Source organism: Hemicordylus capensis, chromosome 14, assembly GCF_027244095.1.
Source record: "Hemicordylus capensis ecotype Gifberg chromosome 14, rHemCap1.1.pri, whole genome shotgun sequence".
NCBI lineage: Eukaryota > Metazoa > Chordata > Lepidosauria > Squamata > Cordylidae > Hemicordylus > Hemicordylus capensis.
In genome coordinates, this window is record NC_069670.1 from 20,851,113 (window position 1) to 20,878,699 (window position 27,587).

A 27,587-nucleotide genomic window follows, 5' to 3' on the forward strand; every position below is an offset into this window, starting at 1 on the left:
TTGTTGGAGATGAACTTCCAGTGCATCGACCTTTTGCACCAACTGTCCTAATGACCGCTAGTGGCATTGGTGGTAGAGACAGTGAGTCAGGGTCACCCAATCTGTCCCCACTCTATGACCTCTGAACGGACTCTGCAGCACTTCCTGTACTGAGTCACAATCCTTCCTTTCCTCTTAGAGAACAGATGGAAACCTCTCTCTCTCTCTCTCCTTACCTATCCATTATGTGTTTCTCAACCTTTTTGGAGTCAAGGACCGCTAAATTCCTTGTGCAGAGTTTCAAGCGCCGCTACATTCTTCATGCGCAGTTTCCCAGACCAGCAGTTAGTAAAGGGGTTTCAAGTTTAAGTTTTTCTATTCTATCTATCTATCTATCTATCTATCTATCTATCTATCTATCTATCAGACTTCTGTACTGCCCAAAACTTGCATCTCTGGGCAGTTTACAATTAAAATAATATAAGCATTAAAATCATTAAATTTGGCATCTTTTGCAAACATGGAACTTAAACTCCCATAACCCCCAGCTTAAACTCCCATAACCCCCAGCCACAATGGCATTTGGCCATTATGGCTGGGAATTATGGGAGTTTAAGTCCACCAACATCTGGGGACCCAAGGTTGAGAACCCCTGAATCTAAAAGCCTGGGTGAAGAAATATGTCTCCAGTATGTCTCCAGTATGTGCGGGGTGGGGGTGCTTGTGATTACTCAATGGAGAGGGGATGTTGGGCCATTAGAAAAATTCAAAAACTACGAAATCAACATACAAGCAAGCTTTTGAATTCCCCAAATCTCTTCATCAGGCTGGATGTCAAACAAAGCAAAAAGGAGGTGAGGAGAGGAGAGCTGGGCAAGTTGTCAGTAGAGCCCGAAGTCTACAATTTAACCTTCTCTTGATGGAGTTGGAGTTTTAGCTGGAGTTGTGTAGTTGCAGGGCCAGATCCAGACCATGTTAGTCAGGACCACCCACTGAAATTAATGTAGTCATCTCTCATTTGTGTCAGTGCTGCTTGTTCATGATCACCTGGCTTGATCTGGATCCTGCTCTTAATTGTGCACTTTGTGAGGTGGACCTAATGAAACTCCCGCAGCTCCTCCAAAACTCCTTAAAAACAGTTACGTGGCAGGTGCTGGGAATGGGGTTTTTTTTAATGGTGAAAGAAAACGTGAAGAAGAGCGGTGGGAACCTGGTGTTAAAGGGAAGGGGGCAATTCTGAGAGGGTGGGGGGCACGGGGCGTTGTAGTGGTGGATGGCTCGTCTTCCTCACTGGGGAGAAGAGGCACTGTTCAGGGTGGGCGAGGCAATGGTGCACCGGACCACGCTCGGAAGGTCGCCTGGGTCCAAGAGCTGCCGCCGCTGTGCTTGCGTACCAGAGTGTGGCAGGTGTTCCTCAATTCTCTCTCGCAGCGCACGCTTCTGTGCCCCCTCCCAACTCCCCTGCATGTGCCAGTCACACCAGCCTGCCTTTGGGGCCACGCAGCTCACATGGTCCCACATGCTGCCCATGCGTCGCTGTGAGGCAAGCCAAGGCAGCCCTCCTCCCTGCCTCCACTGCTTAGCCCTCACCGTGGCATGATCCTGGCCAGAGGTTGTCCCCACTGCCTGATGAGGTCATAAAGGGGACTGCCATCTTCCACCGGTGGTGCAGACCAGGGGGTTATAGGGGGCCAAGGGACCACAATGCCCCACCAATGCAAGAGGGAAATGGCATTCCCTCTCAAGGTGCCTTGGCCGCAACAGGCAGCTGGTTTTAAATCGGTTGGGATCCGACACGAACCGCGCTGGGCATCAAATCCCCAGGATCACTTCATTCCAGTGCCATTCATCCAATGGCCCTTTTGCATGAATGCACAAAATGGTATTGTGCCTCTCCCCCGCACCACGCTGCCTCCCTCCGCCACCTAGCCCTCCTTGGTACGTGTGCTTGCTCCCCCTATCCCAAGGAAGGTCCACTTGCACTCCCTTTCTGTTGTTTCAGAGGTATTCTGAGTGTGGATTCTATGATAGCTAATGAGATTTTCAATGAAACACCATGAATCCACTCTAATTTGCTATCATAGAATCCACACTCAGAAAAGAATACCTCTGAAAGAACAGCACCCTGCACCCCATGGGTTAGAAACCCATGGGGGTGGTTGGCACCCTATGTGCACTACACTGCCACTTGCTCTGGGCCACCCCAGCACCCCCCAAGTGCACTTATGGGGCTGCTGAAAGCTCCATGTCTACCCTATGATGAAAAACCTTAAAGACGCGTAAACTTTAACAATTCCCCCAAAATCAGCCCTCTGCCCAAATCCTTTGAAAAAATTCAGGTAGCTTCCTTGACCCTACCTGGCACTACCACCAACCCCACACTGCTCTAGGCCACCCCTTTGCCCCCCGCGTGAAGCTATACATTTGCTGACACCTCAATGCTTCTCTATGGGGAAAAACCTTAAAGATGCATAAACTTCAACAATTCCCCAAAAATCAGCCCTCTGCCCAATCACTCTGAAATTGGGGTGGTAGCCTCCACCCCTTAGGCACTACCACCCCACCCCACTCTTTTTGCCCAGACCCCACGCTATGCCCCCAATCTGCCCCAAAGACACTAACACTTCAAAAATTCCCCCAAAATCAGCCCTTTGCCCAATTCCCCTGAAATTTGGGTGGTAGCCTCCAAACATTGGGCACTACCACACACCCCACTATTTTGCCCCTGGGACCCATTTTTCCTACCCGAATTGATTCAGATTCGGATTCGGATTTAATCTGAATCCGAACCGAATCAGGGGTGATTCGGGTAGCCCAGTTTCGGGCACAGAGCAGAACGGGGATGATTCGGTTTGGGTCCCGAACCGAATCACCGAAAACCCGAATTGCACACCCCTAGCTCAGATCATGTGCCTCTCATGTGTGGTGCCCAGCCAATGAGCGAAGGGGGAGGAGGAGGAGGCGGGGCCAGTGCCTGGTGACAAGGCCAAAGGGTGTGGTGGAAGGAGGAGGGGAGGGGGAAGGATATGGTGGCACGCTACGGCCAGGAAAAAACACATCTTCCTCCCATCAGAACTAAATTATAATGTATGAAGAGGATATGTATGATATGTATGGAGAGGAGAGCTGGTCTGGTGGTAGCAAGCATGACTTGTCCCCATAGCTAAGCAGGGTCTGCCCTGGTTGCATCTGAATGGGAGACTTGATGTGTGTGCGCATCGTAAGATATTCCCCTCCAGGGATGGAGCTGCTCTGGGAAGAGCATCTAGGCTCCAAGTTCCCTCACTGGCAGCATCTCCAAGATAGGACAAGATTTTTTTTTTTTTAATAGGACAAGATTTTTTAATTGAACCAACAAACTACCAAAGCATACAGTACGTTGCCAAAGCACAATTATATACAAAGTGGTTGTTTGTACATGATATATCTACAAAGATTTACACACAATGATTTGGAAACCCACAAGGTTATGAAGTATATGCAGGTAGTACTGTAACTCAGGGGTGGGGGATTTCAAGGCACATCAGGTAATTGGGGGAGGTTACGTCCAACGTCCATTTCCACAATTTGTCCCATTGCTGTTTAGAAGAGATACTCTTGTCTTTTTGCACATAACCATACAAACTTTTCCAGAATAGATTTACTGTCTCTTCTGCGTGAACCTCTTGGCCGCGTCTTCCCTCCCTATTCCTATGCAGGAGCATTGCATAAATGACATACAGGTTTCCTAACCTGATTACGAGAAGGGGAACGTTCCAATTCCCTAGTATGAGGGCACCCGTTGTGTCCCGTTTCCTTGGAGGTTTCTTTCTGGGACCTCGAAAAGAGGTTCTATCGCTCAAACCCGATGTTAGTTCTTCCCAAGTCTGTTTTTCCAAATCAGGCCACTCTAACAGCTTGCTTACTCCCTCAAGATAGGGCTGAGAGAGCTTCTTGCCTGCAATGTTGGAGAAGCTGCTGCCAGTCTGTGATGACAATACTGAGCTAGATGGACCCATGGTCTGACTCTGTATATGGCAGTTTCCTATGTTCCTATGAAGGTGGGCAGGCAGGTGGGGGACAGGGGAGTCTCTCGGGTGCCCCACCTCAAGTGGCATAACTTCCCCTCAAGTGGCACCCAGGGCACATGCCCTGGCTGCTCCCCCCACCCCCCGCAGTTACACATCTGGCCTCAGGCTGGAAGCACTTGGTGCCTCTTGTGCCTGGAGGGGTTTCTCTTTTGACTCTTCCAGAAACTGTTCCCTGGGTGGCTCAAAAAAATACAACATTAAAACATCAAATAAAAACACACAGTACATAAATTTGGCTGGCCAAAGGAGTCATACAAAATATGATACAAAGCAATTTTAAAAATCAGTTAAAATCAAACCCAAATTTGAAATGGTTTTTCCCCACAACCTTTATTAATTTCAACAATAATCTTAATCTTAATATTAATTAATATTGACATTCACAACAGATAAACAAGTATGGACTTCCCGCTCACACCACTTCGTGAATTATAAGTTATAAAATTTACCCTAAACAAGTATGGACTTCCCGCTCACACCTCTTCGTGAATTATCAGTTATAACATTTACCCTTGCTATAATAATAATTCATAACATAAATTTAAACCTTAAAAACACGATTTTAAATCTAGCCAACCTGCAATTATTACTAGATTGCAAACCCTGCTGTAAAATCCATAGTAGGAAAATTGTTCTTTAGATACAACAAGAATGGTTTCCAATCTTCTTTAAAGCAGGCTAAATTTGGGTCTCTTATCAATATTGTAAGTTTTGCCATCTCCGCATATTCCAAAAATTTTATCAGCCAATCTTTTTTTGAAGGCAGTTCATTACTCTTCCATTTCTGTGCATGTATTGTTCTGGCCGCTGTAGAAGCATACATGAAGAATGTTAAATTAGTTGTAGAAATTACTCCTTGTGTTATTCCCAGCAGGAAGGATTCTGGCTTCTTAGGAAATGTCATTTTAAATATTTTCTTTAACTCATTATATATCATGTCCCAAAAGGCCTTGGCCTTCCTACAGGTCCACTACATATGGAAAAAAGTACCTTCAGAGTGTCCACATTTCCAACATTTGTTTGAAACATTTTTATACATTAATGCCAATTTTTTTGGTGTCAAATACCATCTATACATCATTTTATAATAATTTTCTTTTAAAGCATAACATGCAGTAAATTTCAAATCAGTTTTCCATAGTTTTTCCTAGGCTGCCATTTCTATATTACACCCCACATCTTGAGCCCACTTTACCATGGTCGTTTTAACCACTTCATCTCTTGTCTCCTCCAAAAGGAAAAGCTTATACACTTTAGAAGCTAATTTTTCATCATTTTCACATAATTCCTTCTCAAATCTCGACATCTGATCCTCAAATCCAATTTTAAGATCCTTCTTATATATTTCATTTAACTGGTGGTACTGAAACCAATCTCTAACCAAATTTTGTACTTCAGTTAAACTCTTTAACCTACAGTCCTTTTCTTGAAAGTATAACAGATCACTATAAGTACCCCATTGCAATTGCATATTTGCTTCTTTACGTGTTAAAGCTTCAATCGGAGATACCCATAACGGAGTTTTAGGTTCCAACCATTCTTTATATTTTAACCAAGAACTCATTAGACTCCTTCTTACATAGTGATTCAAAAAGTCTTTATGTATTTTACTTTTTTCATAGCACAAATATGAATGCCATCCAAACCTTCTATCAAATCCTTCCAAATCTAGTATTCTAGGATTTCTTAATGTTATCCATTCTTTTAACCACGTCAAGCAAACAGCATCAAAATACAACCTTAAGTCTGGTAGGGTAAGACCACCTTTTTCCTTTGCATCTGTTAAATTCTTAAAATTAATTCTTGGTCTTTTCCCTTGCCAAACAAACTTAGTTATGTCCTTTTGCCATTGCTTAAAACAAATTAAAGTGTTAATTATAGGAATAGTCTGAAAGAGAAATAACATTTTAGCAAGACATTCATTTTCACCACTGAAATTCTTCCCATTAAAGACAAATTCATATTAGACCATCTTTGTAAATCAATTTTCACTGTATTCCATATTTTAACATAATTATTTGAAAACAACAAAGACTTGTTATTTGTCAACCAGACCTCCCAGATATTTAATTTTCTTCTCCACTTTCAGCTCGCTTATTTCAGAGAATCTGTACTTAGATTTCTGATCCATATTTTTAACCAAAACCTTCGTTTTGGCCTTATGTAAAATCCAACCAATTGGCCAAATTGTTGTATTTTATCTGAGAGTCTTCCAATCTTGTCCATTGGATTTTCTAAGAAGAACACAACATCATCTGCAAAGGCTCTCAATTTGTAGTCTTGTTTCCCAATTTTGGAAAATCAAACCCAAATTTGTAATGTTAAAGGCCTGAGTGGACAAAAAGTATTTACCTGGTGTCTAAAAGAACAAAGTGGTGAAGCCAGGTGAAGCTCCCTGGGGAGGCTCTTCCATCCATGGGGTGCAACCCCTGAAAAGGCCCTCTCCCTAGTCTCCACCAACCTGCCTCACCCCATGTGGCAGGGCACTCAGAGGAGAGCCTCCAAAGACGATCTTAAGGGTGGGGCATATGGGGCAAGGGGTGCACTCTCAGTTAACCCAGTCCCAAGCCATTGAGGGCTTGAAAGGTTAGAACCAGCCCCTTGAATTGGGCCTGAGAAGAAAGGTTGGAAACACAAAGAAAAGGCTAGCATCTTTTCCCATTTTTGATAGCCATGTGATTACACTAAAAGCTACTGGACTGAAATGAAGGACAGAATGGAAAAGATCTTGCCAATTGAACTGGCTTTAGACCCAGTGACCTGAAGCTGAAGGAGGAAACCAGGGAGGCATCAAAGTGAGACAGAGTTGGCATCATGCCTGGCTTTCATCACCCTCACTTAGCCTTGGCAAATTCTGATTCAGGTCCTGACAAGAGGCCAGATTTCTAGATGGGCCAAATGACTGTGCCTTGGGACAAGTGAAACCAAACCAGAAGAGAGGCACCACACCAACCACAAGGGAAAGTAGGACTCTTTTTCACCTCAGTCCCCACACCTGAAAGATGGGGAGAATGATGCTCACTGACCTTACAGGATTGCTGTGTGGCTTACAATAAACCCATGCACATCATGGCCTTTGACACTTGAAAGTGCTATATTCAGACTTCCCCACCTGGGGACTCCAGATGTTGCTAAACTACAACTCCCATCATCCTAAATTGTAGCTGGGGCCGATGAGAGTTGTAGTTCGGCAACTTCTGGAGGCCTGCAGTTGGAGAAACCCTGTGCAATATTATTATTATTATTATTTATTTACACAGGCAGAGAGCTGTTTTTGACTGGTTTGTTTTATTCAGACATTTAGTCCTTCTCAAGGACCTGGGAAGGCTGGATTTTATTGTAAATGTAGTTGCTGTTGTTATAGATATCCTCGCAGAATATAGGCTGTTTCCAGTAAAGTGGGCCTGGAAACAGACTGGGAGCCAGGGCAGCTGACCAAACACTGCGCAAAACGTCCAGTCCCAGTTAACCATCTCGCAGCCCGATTCTGTACCAGCGGCAGTTTTCGGACCATTTCAAAAGGCAGCTCCACGTACAATGCATGGTGGTAAACGAAGTGTGAGGTCCCCAGAGCAGGAGTCCCTGTGGCCAAGCTCTCTCTGTCCAGGTCAGGTCCCAGTTGGCGTATCAGCTGAGACTGATCAAAGGCGCTCTGAGCCACACTTGAGCCTCTAGTGACAGTGCCGGATCTTTCCTAGGAACATGGGAAGCTGCCATAAGAGTTTTGACAATGGCTTTCCTTCTATTAGCACGGCTCTGTTGAGAAGGTGCAATGACTCCAGACAGGGATATCCTCCTGGTTTGGATGAAGGCTAGTGAACTCGACTGCCTGGCTACCTGTGGGCCTCCTCCTCCTCCCAGGCCCAGCCAGCCCCTGCTCTCTGCATCCTCCTCCACTGGGCTCCCCTGACTTGTCCTCACCTTTTCAAGCATGAATGGTCCCAAATGCTAAGCAGAGTTCTACTTTTGTTCGCATTTGAATGGGAGAATACCTGTGAGCACCACAAGATACTAAAGCCACCAAAGGGCGCAGTGGGGAAATGACTTGCTTAGCAAGCCTGCCGGTTCGAATCCCTCCTGGTATGTTTCCCAGACTATGGGGAACACCTATATCGGGCAGCAGCAATACAGGAAGATGCTGAAAGGCATCATCTCACACTGCAAGGGAGGAGGCCATGGGAAACCGCTCTTGCATTCTAGCAAAGACAACCACATGGCTCTGTGGGCACCAGGAGTCAACACCAACTCAACAGCACACTTTACCTACCACAAGATATATGGATTGTCCCATATGCTAAGCAGAGCCCGCTTTTGTTTGCATTTGAATGGGAGACTTCCTGTGAGCACCACAAGAGGTTCCCCTTAGGGTATGGGGAGAACTCACCTGCAGGGTGCTAAGTTTCACAGAAGCAAGCCAGGCCCAGCTTTTAAGAAGCCTGGGTGACAGTGTTTGTTCAGGGCCTACCCTTGGAGGCTGTGAAATCCGAGGTCACATCAGATGAGTGGGCCTCAGAGCCAATGCTGAAATGCCCCAAGAATTTCCACATCTGGGGGGATTTATGCAAGCATGAAGCACAGGTCTTGCACACATGGTGCTCTGGACCATGGCAGGGGAGAAAGCATGGAAAAAGGGATAATTCTGAACATCTCCATTTCATTTTAAAATGTCGTTCAATCCTCTCTGACTTGAAATGCCAACCACATGAGAAATGTGCAGATTGAGAATTTCAGCACTAACTCCAAACCAGATAGCTGTGCCCCGTGGCTATTTTATTGACTTAAATGGAGTCAGTCTGATTTGAGGCCGGTTCACACTTGATGCATCCAAAACTAAGCTACTTTTTGAAGAGCTTTTTCCAGGAAAGACCAGGGCCAAGTTCCTTCCCAACCAAGGGCATTTTCAGACAGCAGGCTTTTTAAATTATTTCTATTATTTATTTTTAGATGTATATCCCGTTGTTCCTCCAAGGAGCCCAGAGCCGTGTACTACATACATGAGTTTCTCCTCACAACAACCCTGTGAAGTAGGTTAGGCTGAGAGAGAAGTGACTGGCCCAGAGTCACCCAGCTATTATCATGGCTGAATGGGGATTTGAACTCAGGTCTCCCAGGTCCTAGTCCAGCACTCTAACCACTTGAAGTTGCCCCTAAAAGTGGATTTTTAACCGCAGATATAAATCAATTTACACTCTAACGTGGAATGAAAAATCCAAATGCTGTGTAAAGTGTTCCCCGATAGCAATCTGCCCAATATGTGAATGCACATCCTCCATTCTGGGGTTGATGTGAACTAAAAGCTGGTTGTGAAAAGCCTCCAGTTTGTCAACTTGCGTCTCTCTCTGTCACTGGGGTGTGTCAGGGCAGAATCACAGGACCAAATCCTTCTTTGAAACAAATTCCCTGTTCTGATGGTCCCATCTCAAGAAACAGGGCAGGGAGGGAGGGAGAAAAAGGCAGCATCGAGCAAGAGAAACTGTACAGAAAAAAGCTAGTCAAGAGACAGAGGAGCTGGAGCACCTTCCTGAGGAGGAAAGGCCAAAGATTCGTCTCTCTTTTCAAAGCTAAAAGACAACGAAGGGGAGTCAAAGAGAGAGTTGGACGTGTCCAAGCCATAGAGCCAGAATGTGGGGTGGTGGTGATCCACTCTCACAGCCATGGAAGTGAAGCTGATTAGAAGCCGGTTCTCTGGCACAAATCAGTTCTTGTCTTTTTACGGCAGGGGTTCCCAGACATGGTTCCCCAGATGTGGTTGGACTAAAAGGCCCATCATCCCCAGCCCATAATGCCCAAGTCCCATCATGAATGGAGTGTGTGTGTCACTGTCAGGCGAGGTCAGGAGGGCCCTCAGGCAGGGCCCCCTCTGCCCCTAGGTTGGCCCCACTGACCCCCAGATCCCCCTGAGGCCGGGCTGTGCAGGAGGTGGGGTGCAGCAGCCCTTCCATCGGGGACCTGGCAGTTTCCTTCCCTCCCCCTCAGCTTCCCTCCTCAGAGCAGACGGGAGGAGCCAGAGACCAGCTGCTTGCTTGCTTGCTTGGGGCCAGGAGTTCTGCCATCGGCGGCTGCATCCATCACCCCCCCCTTCCCCCTGGATCTCTCTCTCTTCTCCTCCTCCTCCTCTTCCTGGCCGGGCTCTGAGCTCCCCAGGCTGCACCACCCTCCGCTTGTGCCCCCCCCCCCGGCCCGCCTTCCCTCATCATCACAGTCTCCCACCCGCAGCCCGGCTTCCTGAAGTCCTCAGAGTGCTGCTTCAAGAGCGGCCAGGAAGGGAGGAGCTGCTGCTGCTGCATTTCCATTCCATGCCCCGCCTCTCAGCTTCCTGTGCAATGCATTGTGGGATCCCCCCCCCCCCCGGGATTTGGGGATCCTGAGAATAGTCTGAAAGTGTTGCATCAGCTGAGGAGGAGGAAGCGGAAGCGAAGGCGGGGAGGGGGAGTGAAGGGCTTGGAAAGGAGGCAGAGCTTGCAGGAGGCTGCAGAAGCCTCCTGGGCCTCATAACGAGCAGGACTTTCCTGAGTCTTCAGGGGCCTCCTTGAGTCTGCAGCAGGGTGCAAGAGGACGGCGCTGCCTGAAGGATTGCACCTGTTCTTACACACACACCGTACCAGCCTGAAGGACTCTGGGCTGCTGCATGTTTTGGATAAAGAGCAAGGTAAGGAGGAAAAGCAACAACAGCAGCCCGGGGAAGGGGTGGAGGTGGTGGTCTCTCTCTCTCCCTCCCTCCCAGCCACCCAGCAGTCTTTTCTGCTGTCAGAAATGTCCCGGCATGGCTCTGAGGTGTGCAGCCAGCAGCATCCACCTGTCCAGGGCATGGAGGTGGGTGGGGAGAGAGAGAGAGAGGCCGGGAGGGTTTGCAAGAAGAGAGCCAGCATGGTGTAGTGGTTAGAGTGCTGGACTAGGACCGGGGAGACCCGAGTTCCAATCCCCATTCAGCCTCATGAGACTTGCTGGCTGACTCTGGGCCAGTCACTTCTCTCTCAGCCTCACCTACCTCACAGGGTTGTTGTGAAAGAGAAACTCAAGTATGTAGTACACCGCTCTGGGCTCCTTGGAGGAAGAGAACGATGTAAAATAATAAATGATTATAACTCTTTGCTCCAACCCCAGATTGGCCCCAAAGCTCTCAACAACCAGTGACTGTTGAGCTGGGGAAGGGGAAAGTTTCTCCTTGCCATTCATATTGAACTAATGATTCTTTCTTTCCTTTCTACTCCTGTTTGCAAGGAGACCAAACGGCCAGTTCAGATGAGACTTTTCAAGGTGTGTTGAGTATATCGGTAGGGTTTCCCCCCAATTCCCACTTCAGATGAAGAGCCCAGTGTGGGTTGAGTATCTTCTTCCAACCACTTCTTTCGAATCCTACTGGACCTGGCTTGCTATCCCAGATGCAGGCCTATCCCTCTCCTCTCTCTCTATGGTTCCCAGGCTTGCTTTGTTGTATCTCCTGCTTCAAACAGGAGATCTATGCTCCTTCCCATAGATATAAGTCCCTAAAACAATAGAGTCATGCTCAGTGATCAGCTGTGGAGATGCCATTCTTTTCCAAGGCAGAACTGAGAACTTTGGCTCTGTCTTCTATGGAGACTTTATCTGTCTGTTAGCTTGAAGTACACACATTAAATGGGCATATTTGGAGATCTCAGGCTGCACCCCAGGGGTGTGTGATAGATATATCCTTGCATTTTGAAAGCATTCCTCCACAATCCAATCTTTTCTCTCTCTGTGTGACTCTAGCCTTTCTTTTCTCTGAGCTTTCTTGCTCCTCCATGCTTTTCAAAAGGAGAGTTTCCCTGCATTTTCTGGGGAAAGAATGCTATTTTGTGGGGTTTTTTAAAAATTGTTTTGGTAGTCTGCATGAATTATGGAGCCTACCTGCAAAAACAAAACCAATGTTTCAGTCTTTTGAGGGGTGGTCTGGGAGTTTATGTCAGAGAGTGAGTGAGTGAGTCCCAAGCAGTTTGGATAGAGCAGGCCTGCACAACATGCTTCCCGGGGGCCAGATGCGGCCCGCGAGGCCTTTTTTCCTGGTTCCTGGGGCTATTTCTTCTTCCTCCGCCTGCTGCTTAAAAAACATCTCCTCAAAAAAAATTCCAGCTGCTGCACGGCGGAGGAGATGGCTGCGGGGGTGCGGGTGTTCTTCCTTACCCTCCCCCATGGCAGCAGTGGCGCACAGCGGCAGAAACCAGAGTGACACTCGGGCCTGCCATTTGGCCCGGTGTTGCTTCCCAACTGCGAGGCGCGCCTGCGCAGTTAAGTCTCTTTAGACTCTCTCTCTCTCCCACCAAGACTGCTCCCTTCTCTCTCTTCCCCCCCACTAAGACTGCTCCATTCTCTCTCTCTCTCTCTCTCTCTCTCTCTCTCTCTCTCTCTCTCTCTCTCCCACCAAGATTGCTCCATTCTCTCTCCCCCCCAACAAGACTGCTCCATTCTCTCTCTCTCTCTCTCTCTTTCTCTCTCTCTCTCTCCCACCAAGATTGCTCCATTCTCTCTCTCCCCCAACAAGACTGCTCCATTCTCTCTCTCTCTCTCTCCCACCAAGACTGCTCCATTCTCTCTCTCCCCCCACCAAGACTGCTCCATTCTCTCTCTCTCTCTCTCTCTCTCTCTTTCTCTCTCTCTCCCCCAACAAGACTGCTCCATTCTCTCTCTCTCTCTCTCTCTCTCTCTGTCTCTCTCTCTCTCTCTCCCACCAAGACTGTGCCATTCTCTCTCTCCCTCCCCCAACAAGACTGCTCCATTCTCTCTCTCTCTCTCTCTCTCTCTCTCTCCCTCCCACCAAGACTGCTCCATTCTCTCTCTCTCTCTCTCTCTCTCTCTGTCTCTCTCTCTCTCTCTCCCACCAAGACTGTGCCATTCTCTCTCTCCCTCCCCCAACAAGACTGCTCCATTCTCTCTCTCTCTCTCTCTCTCTCTCTCTCCCTCCCACCAAGACTGCTCCATTCTTTTTCTCTCTCTCTCCCACCAAGACTGCTCCATTCTCTCTCTCTCTCTCTCTCTCTCTCTCTCTCTCACTCTCTCTCTCACTCTCTCTCTCTCCCTCCAAGACTGCTCCATTCTCTCTCTCTCTCTCTCAAAGCCTCCTGCTGCATCCTTTCCATCTTTGTTTCCCCTTCTCCATTCTTTTCCAAAATTACGAGAAGAGGTTCTCATTTCCCCCCCCTTAAAAGTGTTCCATGTTTTGTGTGATGATTTGGCAGAGGTGGAAAGGAAGAACAATGCATTTTATTATGTATTTTGTACAGATTGTATAATATTTATATTATTAGAATGAATTTTAATTCAACTTATTTCATATTAATTTAAATCAATCTTGGCCTGCCAGAACATCAAAACTTAAATATTGATTAAATTCATTTTAAACTGATTTTTAATTCATTTCACTTTAATTCAGTTGATTGGTTGATTGATTGATATTAAGTGTTACTCTAATAATCAGCACCCTAGGAATTGACCTCGGCCCCCATGAACCAAGTCATGGTTGGTTTCGGCCCGCCAGGTCATTTGAGTTGTGCAGGCCTAAGATCAAGAGATAATAGTGAGCTGGGGGAAAGGCCTTTGATAGGCAAGGATCCTCACAGTTTCCAAGCCCACAAGCCCAGATCTCTGCTGTGAATGAAAAGATAGTTTTGAAGCTGTAAGTGGGGTCCTGGAAGGTGGGGAAGAGGAGGCCACGGGTGACCCCTGTGCCTGAAGGGACCTTCCTGGTGGTCTGGCTTCCCCCACCCCATAATTGTATTTGAATGGAAGATGACATGTGTGAGCCCTGCCAGATATTCCCCTTAGGGGTTGGGGCCCTTGCTCAGTAGAAGAGCATCTGCATGCTTGCATACAGAAAGAAGGCCCCGAGATCCCTGTCTGGCATCTCCAAGAGAGGGCTGAGAGAGATTCCTGCCTGCAGCCTTGGAGAAGCCGCAGCCAGACTGTGAAGACAAGACTGAGCTAGAGAGACCAATGTTCTGACTCAGTTGAAGGCAGCTTCCTATGTGCCTAAGGAGCACAGGCTGGCATAATGCTTTTTCTCCCGCCATTTTACTTCTTACAAGAGTCCTGTGAGGTAGGTTAGGAGGAGACAAAGTGATGGGCCCAAGGGCATCCACTGAGCTTCATGACTGAGTGGGAAAGGATTTGAACTTGGGTCTCTCCCATCCCAGTAAACCCACTTCTCACTCTCCTTCTTTATCTATTCATTGATCTTATGTTTCTGTACAAACTGCTTTAAGAACTTTTAGAGTCCCTTGAACAGCTGTAGATCAAGCTGATCAATGGCTCTTGGGCCTTGAATAACTATTTCTGTACCATTTTTCTTGGGGCGAGGACAGACAGAAGCAGGCTATGTAGTGCCTTTCAAAGAACAATCTCCCCAAGCAGTTCACACAGAAAAAGTAGAGCAGAAGCTTGATAGATTCCGTTCCAAGGGGACATTGGAAAAAGCTCCCCCTGCTAACAGCTGCAGGCCAGGCCACTTGGAAAGGCAAGTTCTGACTGGCTTAGATCATGGTGGCTTTGAATAAGCTCCATTTCACCCTCCAGCCTGCCTCGCCCTTCAGCTCTCTTTTCAACACTCCCCTCATTTTGGAGCCTTTTTCTCTTCTGAAGCCCAAAGTGGCCATATTTCACTTCCTAGGCAAGTCTCCGCTCGCATATAGGATGACCTGGATAGCTCTCTGGTCTCTGTTCCCCATCTGCTTCATGACCCTGATATCTCCTAACAGGTGCTGAGCACCACTCAGGGTTAAGTCCAGGGTCATCTTCTCCCTATTTGGTTCCATGACTAGCTGATCTAAGGCACAGTCATTTAGTGTCTCTAGAAATCGGGCCCTTTGACCCAGATGGGAATTTGCCCATTCCAAGGGAGGGTGTTTCAAGACACCCATTTTCACAACTCTGTCTCTCCTGGATGCCTCCCTGATTTCCTCCTTCAGATCATTGTCTAAGAGGGTTTAAAGCTGGTTCTATTTGCGTCTGCAAAGGAGGGAGGTTGGGAAAGGGTCTGATGGAGGAGAGGCCAAACTGGCCAGGTCTGATCCTTTCCCACCTATCGGAAGCTTGAGTTCAGTGCAATTGGGGTACAGAGAACAGACGATAAATTGGGGAGCGCTGATGGCACGTGTGGGAGAGAACTGATGGGAGGGTCCAGCTCTCTGGCGAATTCTGTCTCCAGTCCCAATGGATATCTCCACAGATCACTTGGATGGTTCTCGTGGGGCAGGGTCTTCCCACTTCTCACTGGGGTGTCATCTGTGAAACCTCTTGCCCATCTTTGGGGTTCTGGCCCATCTAGAGTTGTCAGGTGTCCATCAAGTTGTCCTCTGGTGTTAAGCAGGGTTAACTCTTGCACCCCACTGTTTTGGGACAGGCCCGGAGAGCGGCTAGTGTCATGTGAAGTGTTCTCTGGCCTTGATAGATGAGCAACAAAAAGCCCATCTCTCTGTCCTGGCCTTTAGGACTAGCTTCATTGATGTTGATGGGAGGAGGGAGGGAGGAGCACTCTTCCTTCTAATACAAACAAGAGCTGCCAAAAGGCCTGGAAGATGCAACAATTAGCACCATAACAAGCGTGAATTACTTCCTGCTCATTTCTGTCCAGTACATCTGGGAAACATCTAACCCGTAAGAAGCTGGCACTTTGCTTGAATCTAAAACATGAGCACAGTTGCTAGAAGCCTTGTAGAGAGGAGGAGGCCTTAACATCTGCTTCCCAGAGACAGTGGTTGCCCAGTGGTGAGAGCCTGTGTGGTTGCTGTCTGCTGTGGTCAGCTTGCCAGCCTGTGTGCCCCCTAGTGTGTGGGGCTGTGGCTGCCCTGCAGGTTTGTCTGTGCGGGATCGGGGCCAGAGGGGGTGAGTCAGCAGTTCCTGAGGGTCAGCTGCTCAGATTAGCTGTCTTTCTGGGCTTATAAAAGGACATCTGGCCTGTGGCATTGGGCCTGCCACCGGTGGGGTCACACCAAAGGGGCAACACTAAAGGGGGTAGCCCCTTTGAGAGAGACACTTCGGGGGGCGATAAGGGCCAGAGCCTGATGATATTTGTTTGGCTTCTGTAGTTTTCAGATCCTGGGTGTTCCAGATGTGTCTTGTTTTGTCTGGGGATGGGGAGGCAGGCGTTGTGTCCACTGACTGTGGGGTGGCAATGATGGGGTGGTGGGGAATAGAGGAAGTAAATTTGGCAGGTCAGCACATCGTTACAGCTGAAGGGAAGTCAGAAATCTATTAGCTGTTTTCCCTTCCAGCTGCCCTGCCAGCTCTTTGACCTTGGGGAGCAGTGTGGACCTCCCTCAGACCATTACCTTGCTCCTCTGTAGTGCCAGGTCTGTCCAAAATAAGTCGGAAACCATCCATGACTTGTTTGGGGGATGCTGGTGGCCCAGTCTGGTCCCAGCTTCTCCCTCCAGGGTATTCTGTTGAGGAGCAAGTGCGGGGACATGAGCGCGGAGGTGGAGTGGCTGGGCTCTATAAGAATAACCTCTCCCTGACCAGGATCCCTGGGGAAGTGCCTGACCAGACTGAACGTGTGTCCCTAGGTTTGGGGACCAGTGATAGACTGGGACTTCTCTTGGTGTACCGATCGCCCCACTGCCCAATGGAGTTTCTTACTGAGCTGACGGACTTGGTCTCAGGTGTCTCCCAGGGTTGTGGTCCTGGGGGACTTCAGTGTCCACTTTGGGACCAATTTGTCTGGAGCGGCTCAGGAGTTCATAGTGGCCATGACGACTAGGGGCCTATCCCAAAGGGTCTTGGGACCAACGCAAATTGCAGGTCACTTCCTGCTGAAATAAGAGCCTCCCCATCTCTTACAACTTTTAAAAGGCAGTCAAGATACATTTGTTCATCTAGGCTTGTAATTAGATCCTGTTTTAATTGTTTTAATAGTTTTGACTTTTTAAATTTAAATTGTTGAAATGTGTCAAACTTTCTTGGTTGGTTTTATGGTTTTGTAAACCGCCCAGAGAACTTGTGTTTTGGGCGGTATAAAAATATTTATATTATATTATATTATTTTATTTTATTATTCGATCGTTAGATAAATAAATAAAGCCAGCCAGTGAAGGTCCTGGTTCTGTAATCTGCAAGGTCACTGAGGCATGTTGCTCAGCTTCCAAAACATTAGCTTGTTCAAACAGCAAGATTCTTGGTTGTTGCCCATAGTCCTTTGGTGGGGGCAACTTATAAGAGAATACAAAATACAAGTATCAACTGGATATGAATAACAATATTTTATAAGGCATTGCTAAGGAAATGAATAGATTAACAGGTTTAGCTCAGTAGTTTCAGTAAGCAGTTCAGAGCCCATGTTGTTTCTCAAGGAGAAGAGACACATGCAGACAGGATCTGGGCCATTGGCTCGTGACAATAGGGTCTCCTTTTAATGAGAAGAATTTCAGTGGTGAAGATGAATGTTTTACTTAAAATGATATTTCCTTTCTAGAATATTTCTATAATTAATAATGTGACTTGTTTTGGGCAATGGCAGAAGGATATAATTAAGCTTATTTGGCAGGGGAAAAGACTAAGAATAAATTTCAAAGATGTGGATTTACCTTACCAGATTTAGGGTTATATTTTGATGATGTTTGTTAGATATGGTTAAATGAATGGATAACATTGAGAAACTCTAAAGTTTTTTATCTGGAGGGTCTTGATAGAAGGTTTGGATGGCATGTTTACTTAGGGTATGAAAAAAGTAAAATACATAAAGATTTTTCGAACCATTATGTAAAAATTGGTTGGAACCAAAATTTTTGTTATGGTTATCCCTGATTGAAGCTCTATTGTGTAAAGAAGTAAACATGTAGATGTGTTGGGGTTAGGGTTAGTTGTATTCTTATGGAAAGGATTGTAAGAAATATAAAATTTGGTTAGAGACTGGTTTTAGTATAGATGTTGGACATAATATAGAAAGGGCAGCCTGGGAAAAGTCATGGAAGCGTGATTTAAAACTTACTGTTTGCTATGCTTTGAAGGAAAATTATTATAAAATGATTTATATGGTATTAATGTATAAAAATGTTTTAAACAAATGTTGGAAGTGCGGGTATACTGAAGGTATTTTTGTATATATGTATGTGTGTATATATGTATGTGTGTATATATATCACACCTGTGGGAAGGCTGAGGCCTATTGGGACATGATATATAATGAATTAAAGAAAGTGACTCTTCTCAAGAAGCCAGAAGCCTCCCTGCTGGGAATAATACAAGGAGTAATCTCTACAAATGACTTGACTTTCTTTATGTATGCATTTTTTTTTTGTATTTAAAGAATTATTTTCCTTTTATTGATCTTACAGCAGGATTGGATTTGAACAGGTTGGGTAGATTAATGGTTCTCCCCCCCCCCTTTTAACTTTAAAGGTTTAAATTTGTGTTTTTAATTACAATTATAATAAGGGTAAATTTTATAGTTGTAATTTCACGAAGAGAGGTGCGCGGGAAGTCCATTTGGGTTTATTATGATTGTTATGGTTATTATTGTTAAAAATTAAAAAAAATTGAATTGGGGGCGGGGAGACAATAGGGTCCCCTTTAATTTCCTTTTCTATCCCAGGCTCTAACTAGTTTTCTCTTTTGGGGTACTGAAGGTATATGTTGGCAGAGGAAGAATGATAGAAACCCAACGGATGGAGCTGCTAGATGGGGAAAAAGGAAACAAGAGAGACTAAAAACTGGAGAAAACTGGGAGAAGAGGAATGAATCCAATGCTTTTCAGAATGTAATCCGGCAAATAATACAGCAAGCAGGAGAAAGAAGCCTCTGTCCTCCGTGTAGGAAAAGCTCCTCTACTGAACCCAGCTTTCAATCTTAGAAGGAAATGAATGCAAGGAAGAAACTACATACATGCCTGGAGTGTGGAAGGAGCTTCAGCCAGAGAGCACATCTTATTGTACACCATAGAACCCACACTGGGGAGAAACCACATAAATGCCTAGAGTGTGGAAGGAGCTTCAGCCAGAGAGCACATCTTATTGTACACCATAGAACCCACACTGGGGAGAAACCACATAAATGCCTAGAGTGTGGAAAGAGCTTCAGCCAGAAAGCACAACTTATTGTACACCATAGAACCCACACTGGGGAGAAGCCACATAAATGCCTGGAGTGTGGAAAGAGCTTCAGAACAAGAGGAGCTCTTACTGTACACCTCAGAGCCCACACTGGGGAGAAACCACATAAGTGCTTGGAATGTGGAAAGAGCTTCAGCACAAGTGCACATCTTGTTATACATCATAGAACCCATACTGGGGAGAAACCACATAAGTGCCTGGAATGTGGAAAGAGCTTCAGCACAAGTAGAAAACTTACTATACACCACAGAACCCACACTGGAGAAAAACCACACAAATGCCTGGAATGTGGAAAGAGCTTCAGCACAAGACCACAACTTACTGTACACCATAGAACCCACACTGGGGAGAAACCACATAAGTGCCTGGAATGTGGAAAGAGCTTCATCACAAGTACACATCTTATTGTACACCATAGAACCCACACTGGGGAGAAACCACATAAATGCCTGGAGTGTGGAAAGAGCTTCAGCACGAGACCAGAACTTACTGTACACCATAGAACCCACACTGGGGAGAAACCACATAAATGCCTGGAGTGTGGAAAGAGCTTCAGCACGAGACAACAACTTATTGTACACCATAGAACCCACACTGGGGAGAAACCACATAAATGCCTGGAGTGTGGAAAGAGCTTCAGCCAGAGAGCACAACTTACTGTACACCATAGAACCCACACTGGGGAGAAACCACATAAATGCCTGGAGTGTGGAAAGAGCTTCAGCACGAGTGGAGAATTTACTATACACCACAGAACCCACACTGGGGAAAAACCACATAAATGCTTGGAGTGTGGAAAGAGCTTCAGCCAGAGAGCACATCTTACTGTACACTGTAGAACACACACTGGGGAGAAACCACATAAATGTCTGCAGTGTGGAAAGAGCTTCAGCACAAGTTCATATCTTATTGTACACCACAGAACCCACACTGGGGAAAAACCACATATATGCTTGGAGTGTGGAAAGAGCTTCAGCCAGAGAGCACATCTTACTGTACACTGTAGAACACACACTGGGGAGAAACCATATAAATGCCTGCAGTGTGGAAAGAGCTTCAGGAAAAGTTCACATCTTATTTTACACCACAGAACCCACACTGGGGAGAAACCACATAAATGCTGGGAGTGTGGACAGAGCTTCAGCACGAGTGGAGAACTTACTGTACACCACAGAATCCACACTGGGGAGAAACCATATAAATGCCTGGAGTGTGAAAAGAGCTTCAGCCGGAGAGCACATCTTATTGTACACCATAGAACCCATACTGGGGAGAAGCCACATAAATGCCGCGAGTGTGGAAAGTGCTTCAGAACGAACGGAGAACTTACTGTACACCATAGAACTCACACTGGGGAGAAACCACATAAATGTTTGGATTGTGGAAAGTGCTTCAGAACAAGTGGATATCTTATTATACATCACAGAACTCACACTGGGGAGAAACGACATAAATGCCTGGAGTGTGGAAAGAGCTTCAGCCAGATTGGAAATCTAAAAACACACCATAGAACCCACACCGGGGAGAAACCACATACATGCTTGGAGTGTGGAAAGAGCTTCAGCCAGAGAGCACATCTTACTGTACACCATAGATCCCACACTGGGGAGAAACCACATACGTGCCTGGAATGTGGAAAGAGCTTCAGCACGAGTGGAGACCTTACTGTTCACCACAGAACCCACACTGGAGAGAAACCACATAAATGCCTGGAGTGTGGAAAGAGCTTTAGCACAAGTTCACATCTTATTGTACACCATAGAACCCACAATGGGGAGCAACCATATTAATGTCTGGAGTTTGGAAAGAGCTTAAGCACGAGACCACAACTTACTGTACACCATAGAACCCACACTGGGGAGAAACCACATAAATGTTGGGATTGTGGAAATGCTTCAGAACAAGTGGATATCTTATTAAACATCACAGAACCCACACTGGGGAGAAACCACATACATGCTTGGAGTATGGAAAATGCTTCAGCCAGAGATCACATCTTACTGTACACCATAGAACCCACTAGGGATGTTCATGAACCAGTCCGGAGGCCATTCTAGAGGTGGTGCTTCAAAAGTGTTGCTGGCTCAAAGGTTCAGCGCTGGTGGTGTGGTAGTTCTTTAAGGGCAGTGGAGGGTGCACTTACCCTCCCTCCACTTTCCCCCCCTCTGGCGCTCCATTTTTAGCAAAAACACATGGAGCAGCAGTGTTTCTCCCTGCTGCCCCTTTCCTCGTTCTTGGCTGGAAATGGCTGGAAGTAGCGCATGTGCCCAGTACGATGTGCGCTCAGTATGTACATGCTATGGGTGCACGCGCTGGGGCTTTTCCTGGCCAAGAACAGGGGAAGGGACGGCCGGGAGCTATGCTGCCGCCCCATGGGTTTTGCTAAAAATGGAGCTCCGGTGGGGGGAAAGCGGAGGGAAGGGTAAGTGCACCCTTCCCCACCCTTAAAGTACCACTGCCCCCAGTGTCAAACTGCATCTCCTCAGTTTCATGCACACCATTAGAACCTACACTGGAGAGAAGCCACATAAATAACAGAAGCATGGTGGAACAGTGAGAACCAGTGAGACACTGTTATCCCTGGATATAAACTCTATGGAAAAGGCAGGGAGGGGCGCCTTGGAGGTGGAGTAGCACTGTATAATAATAATAATAATAATAATAATATATAATTTCTATACCGCCCTTCCAAAAATGGCTCAGGGCGGTTTACAAAGAGAAATAACAAACAAATTAATAAGATGGCTCCCTGTCCCCTCAGGGCTCACATTATAAAAAAAACAACAACATAAGACACACAACAGCAACAGTCACTGTAAGTACTGTGCTGGGGGTGGATAGGGCCAGTTACTCTCCTCCTGCTAAATAAAGAGAAAAGGTGCCTCTTTGCCCAGTTAGCAGGGGTCTGTTAGCAGGGGTATGTTAAAGAAGGGATAGAATCAAACAAGCTAGAAAACCTAGTTGGACTGGAGTCCTCCACAGAAACCCATACAAGGCCTGAAAGGGAACGTCCTACTGGGGACGTGCTATTGCCCTCCGGATCAAAACGCTGACATTGACTGGGAGTTGCAGCAGTAAATCAGGGAGAGGCAGGGCTGTAATAATGGGTGACTTCAATTGCCCACACATAGGCTGGGTACATTCAGTCAGGTAATGACAAAGAGGACAAATCAGATACGCTGAATGACTGTGCCCTAGAAGAGTTGGTCTTGGAACCAACCAGAGAGAAGGTGACCTTGGACTTCATCCTGAGTGCCAGTGGCACCCAGGACCTGGTGTGTGATGTCAGTATCATCAGCCCTTTTTAGGGAACAGTGACCATAGTGTGATCAAATTCAGCATACATGCGGGGAGAGAATCACCAAGGAAGTCTAACACAGACATTTTGAATTTCGGAAGCGGAAACTTCTCCAAAATGAGGAGTATGGTGAAAAGAAAGCTGAAAGGGAAAATCAGGAGAGTCACTTGGCTACAGATTGCATGGAGTTTACTCAAAATCACAGTACTAGAAGCCCAGTTAGATTGTATACCCAAAAGGAGGAAAGGTACCGCTATGTCCAGGAGGACGCTAGCATGGCTAACATTCTACAACAATGTGCAAAAACATTTATGAAAATGTACTTCATTATCCTTAATGCATGAAATTTTACTTCATTATCATTAATGGATTCTGAATATAGAATCTGGATCCCCTGTGTACCAAACACAGATCAAGTGCAATTTAGCCATCCAGAGCATAGGCTAGAAGTTCAAATTATCCAGCTCACAAGGAAGCCATAAAAGGGAAGAAGACTTCCTTCCAAAATTGGAAGCCCTGTCCAAATGAAGAGAACAGAAAGGAACACAAACTCTGACCAAAGAAATGCAAGGTGACAATAAGGGAGGCAAAAAGAGAGTTTGAGGAACATTTAGCTAAAAAAGTCAAGGGGAATAACAAATACTTCTTTAAATGCATCAGAAGCAGGAAACCTGCCAGGTAGGCGGGTGGACCATTAGACAATGACGGGGTGAAAGGGATTATTAAGGAGGATATGGAGGTTGCAGAGAAGCTAAATGAGTACTTTGCCTCCGTCTTCATGGCAGAGGATACTGAGCATATACCTGTTCCTGAACCAGGCTTTTTGGGGATTGTAGGCTAAAGAACTGAGTCAGATAGAAGTGACAAGAGATGATGTTCTAAACTGTCTGGAAAAACTGAAAACTAGCAAATCGCCAGGGCTGGATGGCATCCATCCAAGAGTCCTTAAAGAACTCAAATGTGAAATTGCCTACCTCCTTGCAAAAATGTACAGTGGTCCCTCGACTTACAAACTACTCGACATAAGTATTTTTCGAGTTACAAACAGCAGTTTTAGATCCGGTTTTAGATGCGGTTTTTTCGACTTACAAATTTTTAGATGGGGTTTCCTCGACTTACAAATTTTTAGATGGGGTTTCCTCGACTTACAAATTTTACATGCGGTTTCCTTGACTTGCCTGCCTGTTTACTGCCTGTTTATTCTTGAAAAGAAATGTTCCTGTGCAGTTTGCAAGCCTTACTGGGGGTCTGGGTCTTTTTTCTAGGCTCCGGAACGCATTAATCCGTTCCCAATGCATTCCTATGGGAAACCGCTTTTCTACTTACGAATTTTTCGACTTACAAATGTGCATTCAGAACGGATTAATTTCGTAAGTAGAGGGACCACTGTATAACTTATCCCTACAATCAGGCTCTGTACCAGAGGACTAGAAAGTAGCAAATGCAACACCGATGTTCAAAAAGGGGTAATCCAGGAAATTACAGGCCGGTTATCTTAACGTCTGTTCTAGGCAAATTGATGGAAAGCATCCTCAAGGATAAAATTGTCAAGCACATAGAAGAACAGGCCCTGCTGGGGGAGAACCAGCATGGCTTCTGCAAAGGGAAATCTTTCCTCATGAAGCTTTTGGAGTTCTTTGAGAGTGTCAGCAAGTGTGTGGATCAAGGTGATCCAGTTGACATAGTATATCTGGACTTGCAAAAAGCTTTCGACAAAGTTCCTCATCAAAGATTCCTGAGGAAACTTAGCAGTCATGGGTTAAGGGGACAAGTACATGTGTGGATTGCGAACTGGTTGAAAGACAGGAAACAGAGGGTAGGTATAAATGGAGAGTTTTCACAATGGGGGGAAGTAAGAATTGGGGTCCCCCAGGGACTGGTGTACTGGGACTAGTGCTTCTTAATTTATTCATAAATGTTCTAGAAGCAGGGGTAAGCAGCGAGGTGGCCAAATTTGCGGGTGATACCAAACTCTTTCGGGTAGTGAAATCCATAACTGATTGTAAAGAGCTCCAAAAGGATCTCTCCAAACTGGGTGAGTGGGCGACAAAGTGGCAAATGCGGTTCAAGTGTAAAGTGATGCACATTGGGACGAAGAACCCCAACTTCAAGTATATCATCATCATCATCATCAATTTTATTGTGGCCATTGCCCAGCAGAAATAGGAGTAACAAATATACTCAATACAACCATCAATAAAATAATGCTAAAGCACAATAAAACAGAATACAATCACTCAAAATAAATTACTTAAAAACAATAGACAGCTCTCGTAATTAAGCACTTAATAGGGAACTTAACCTAATGGCAATGTAGAAAAATTTAGCCACGGTTGTTGTAATCCCGGGGCTTGAATCCGTGAGGCAGTAATATGTATAAAAGAGCTCACACCTTCCGGGAAATTTGAGTAACAGAGGGGAAATAAATTCTTCACTAGCATCGCGATATAAAGAGCAATATAGCAATACATGGGTGCCAGTTTCCAGGAGGCCAATGCCACAAGGGCAGAAAACTGCAACAGGATGATCTTTAGCAAACCTCCGTTGCAAAAGAGAAGAGGGCAACACATTAAACCGGGCCCGAGCAAATGGAACCCGAAATTTAGAAAAATGCTGCGTGGCAAAATCCCAAAATGTAAAGGGGACCAAAATGTCAAGGGGAAACTTCAAGTATATGCTGATGGGATCTGAGCTGTCGGTGACTGACCAGGAGAGTGATCTTGGGGTCGTGGTGGACAACTCGTTGAAAGTGTCGACTCAATGTGGGGAGGTTGTGAAAAAGGCCAATTCCATGCTAGGAATCATTAGGAAGGGGAGTGAAAATAAAACTGCTAATATTATAATAACCTAATACAAAACTATGGTGTGGCCACACCTGGAGTACTGTGTACAATTCTGGTCACCACATCTAAAAAAAAGACATTGTAGAACTGGAATAAGCTCAGAAGAGGGCAACCAAGATGATCAGGGGCCTAGAGCACCTTTCTTATGAGGCAAGGCTACAAGACCTGGTGCTTTTTAATTTAGAAAAAAGACATGATAGAGGTCTATAAAATCATGCCTGGTATGGAGAAAGGGGACAGAGAGAAATACTTCTCTCTTAGGACATAACTAAGTTTGTTTGGCAGGGGAAAAGACCAAGAATTAATTTTAAGAATTTAACAGAATTTAAAAATTTAACAGATGCAAAGGAAAGAGGTGGTCTTACCTTGCCAGACTTAAGGTTATAGTTTGATGCTGTTTGTTTGACATGGTTAGAAGAATGGATAACTCTAAGAAACCCTAGAATTCTTGATTTGGAAGGATTTGACAGAAGGTTTGGATGGCATGCGTATTTGTGGTATGAAAAAAGTAAAATACATAAAGATTTTTTGAACCATTCTGTGAGAAGGAGTTTAATGAGGGTGTGGTTAAAATACAAAAATTGGTTTGAACCTAAAACTTCGTTATGGGTATCTCCGATTGAAGCCTTATCATGTAAAGAAGTAAATATGGAAATGTGTTGGGGTACCTATAGGGATTTGTTACATTTTCAGGAAAAGGATTGTAAGTTAAAAAGCTTAACTGAAATACAAGATTTGGCTAGAGATTGGTTTCAATACCATCAGCTAAATGAGATGTATAAGAAAGATCTTAAAGTCGGATCGGAGGACCAGACTTCAAATTTTGAGAAGGAATTATGTCAAAATGATGAAAAACTAGTTTCTAAAATGTTTAAACTGTTGCTTTTGGAGGAGACAAGAGAGGAAGTGGTTAAATCGACTATGATAAAGTGGGCTCAAGATGTGGGGCGTAATATAGAAATGGTAGCCTGGGAAAAGTTATGGAAAAATGATTTAAAATTTACTGCATGTTATGCTATAAAAGAAAACTATTATAAAATGATGTATAGATGGTATCTGACACCAAAAAAAAATGGCATTAATGTAAAAAAATGTTTCAAACAAATGCTGGAAGTGTGGACACTTTGAAGGCACATTTTTTCATATGTGGTGGACCTGTGGGAAGGCTAAAGCCTATTGGGATATGATATATAATGAATTAAAGAAAATATTTAAAATGACATTTCCTAAGAAGCCAGAATCCTTCCTGCTGGGAGTAACACAAGGTGCAATTTCTACAACTAATTTAACATTTTTCATGTATGCCTCTGCGGCGGCTAGAATTATATATGCACAGAAATGGAAGACCAGTGAACTGCCTTCAAAAGAAGACTGGCTGATAAAAATTTTGGAATATGCGGAGATGGCAAAACTCACAGAACTATTAAGAGATCAAAACTTGGAATGTTTTAAAGAAGATTGGAAACCATTCTTGTTGTATCTAAAGAATTACTTTCCTACTATGGTCTTGACAGCAGGGTTTGAAATTTAGTAAAAATCGCAGGTTGGTTAGATTAATTATGTTTGTAAGGGTTTGAATATATGTTTTGAATTATTATTACAGCAAGGGTAAATTTTATAGTTGATGATTCACGAAGAAATGTGAGCTGGAAGTCCACCTTTTTTGTATGTATTTCTAATGAATGATAATATTACTATTGTTAAAATTAATAAAAATTGAATTTGGAAAAAAAAAAGAACTAGGGGTCATCCCATGAAATAGATTGCCAGGAAATCTAGGGCCAACAAATGGAAGTACTTTCTCACACAACACATAATGCACTTGTGGAATCCTCTGCCACAAGATGTGGTGACAGTCAACAACCTGGATGGCTTTAAGAGGGGTTTGGATAACATCATGGAGGAGAGGTCTATCATCGGCTACTAGTCGGAGGGCTTCAGGCCACCTCCAGCCTCAAAGGCAGGATGCCTCTGGGTACCAGTTGCGGGGGTGTAACAGCAGGAGAGAAGGCACGCCCTCAACTCCTGCCTGTGGCATCCAGCGGCATCTCGTGGGCCACTGTGCGAAACAGGCTGCTGGACTAGATGAGCCTTGGGCCTGATCCAGCGGGGCTGTTCTAATGTTCTTAAATGCCTGAAGTGTGGAAAGAGCTTCAACCTGAATAAACACCATAGAACGCACACTGGGGAGAAACCACATGAATGCCTGGCGTGTGGAGAGACTTCAGCACAAGTGGAGCTCTTACTGTATCCCATAGAACCCACATAGAGAAAACCACATGAATGCTTGGAGTGTTCAAAAGAACTTCAGGAGGAAGGCAAGCCTTACTGCACATGAGCA

General features: G+C 45.4%; 1 protein-coding gene across 7 annotated transcripts in view; it reads left to right on the forward strand.

The window, feature by feature from the left end:
• The window catches only part of LOC128337656 (zinc finger protein 268-like), an 80,952-nt gene that overhangs the window by 40,086 nt on the left and 13,279 nt on the right, over positions 1 to 27,587 (forward strand). For 3 of the 7 annotated variants that reach the window (XM_053278890.1, XM_053278888.1, XM_053278891.1), the window contains one exon: positions 18,623 to 26,985. The exons of 2 other annotated variants lie outside the window; for them this stretch is intronic. In XM_053278890.1, coding sequence (XP_053134865.1) covers positions 18,853 to 20,895 — 2,043 coding nt within the window. In that variant the 5' untranslated portion in view covers positions 18,623 to 18,852 and the 3' untranslated portion in view covers positions 20,896 to 26,985. Of the gene's footprint in view, positions 1 to 10,428; positions 10,699 to 18,622; positions 26,986 to 27,587 lie in introns of those variants that run through there. 2 more of the 7 variants (XM_053278887.1, XR_008312374.1) reach the window with 2 other exon arrangements.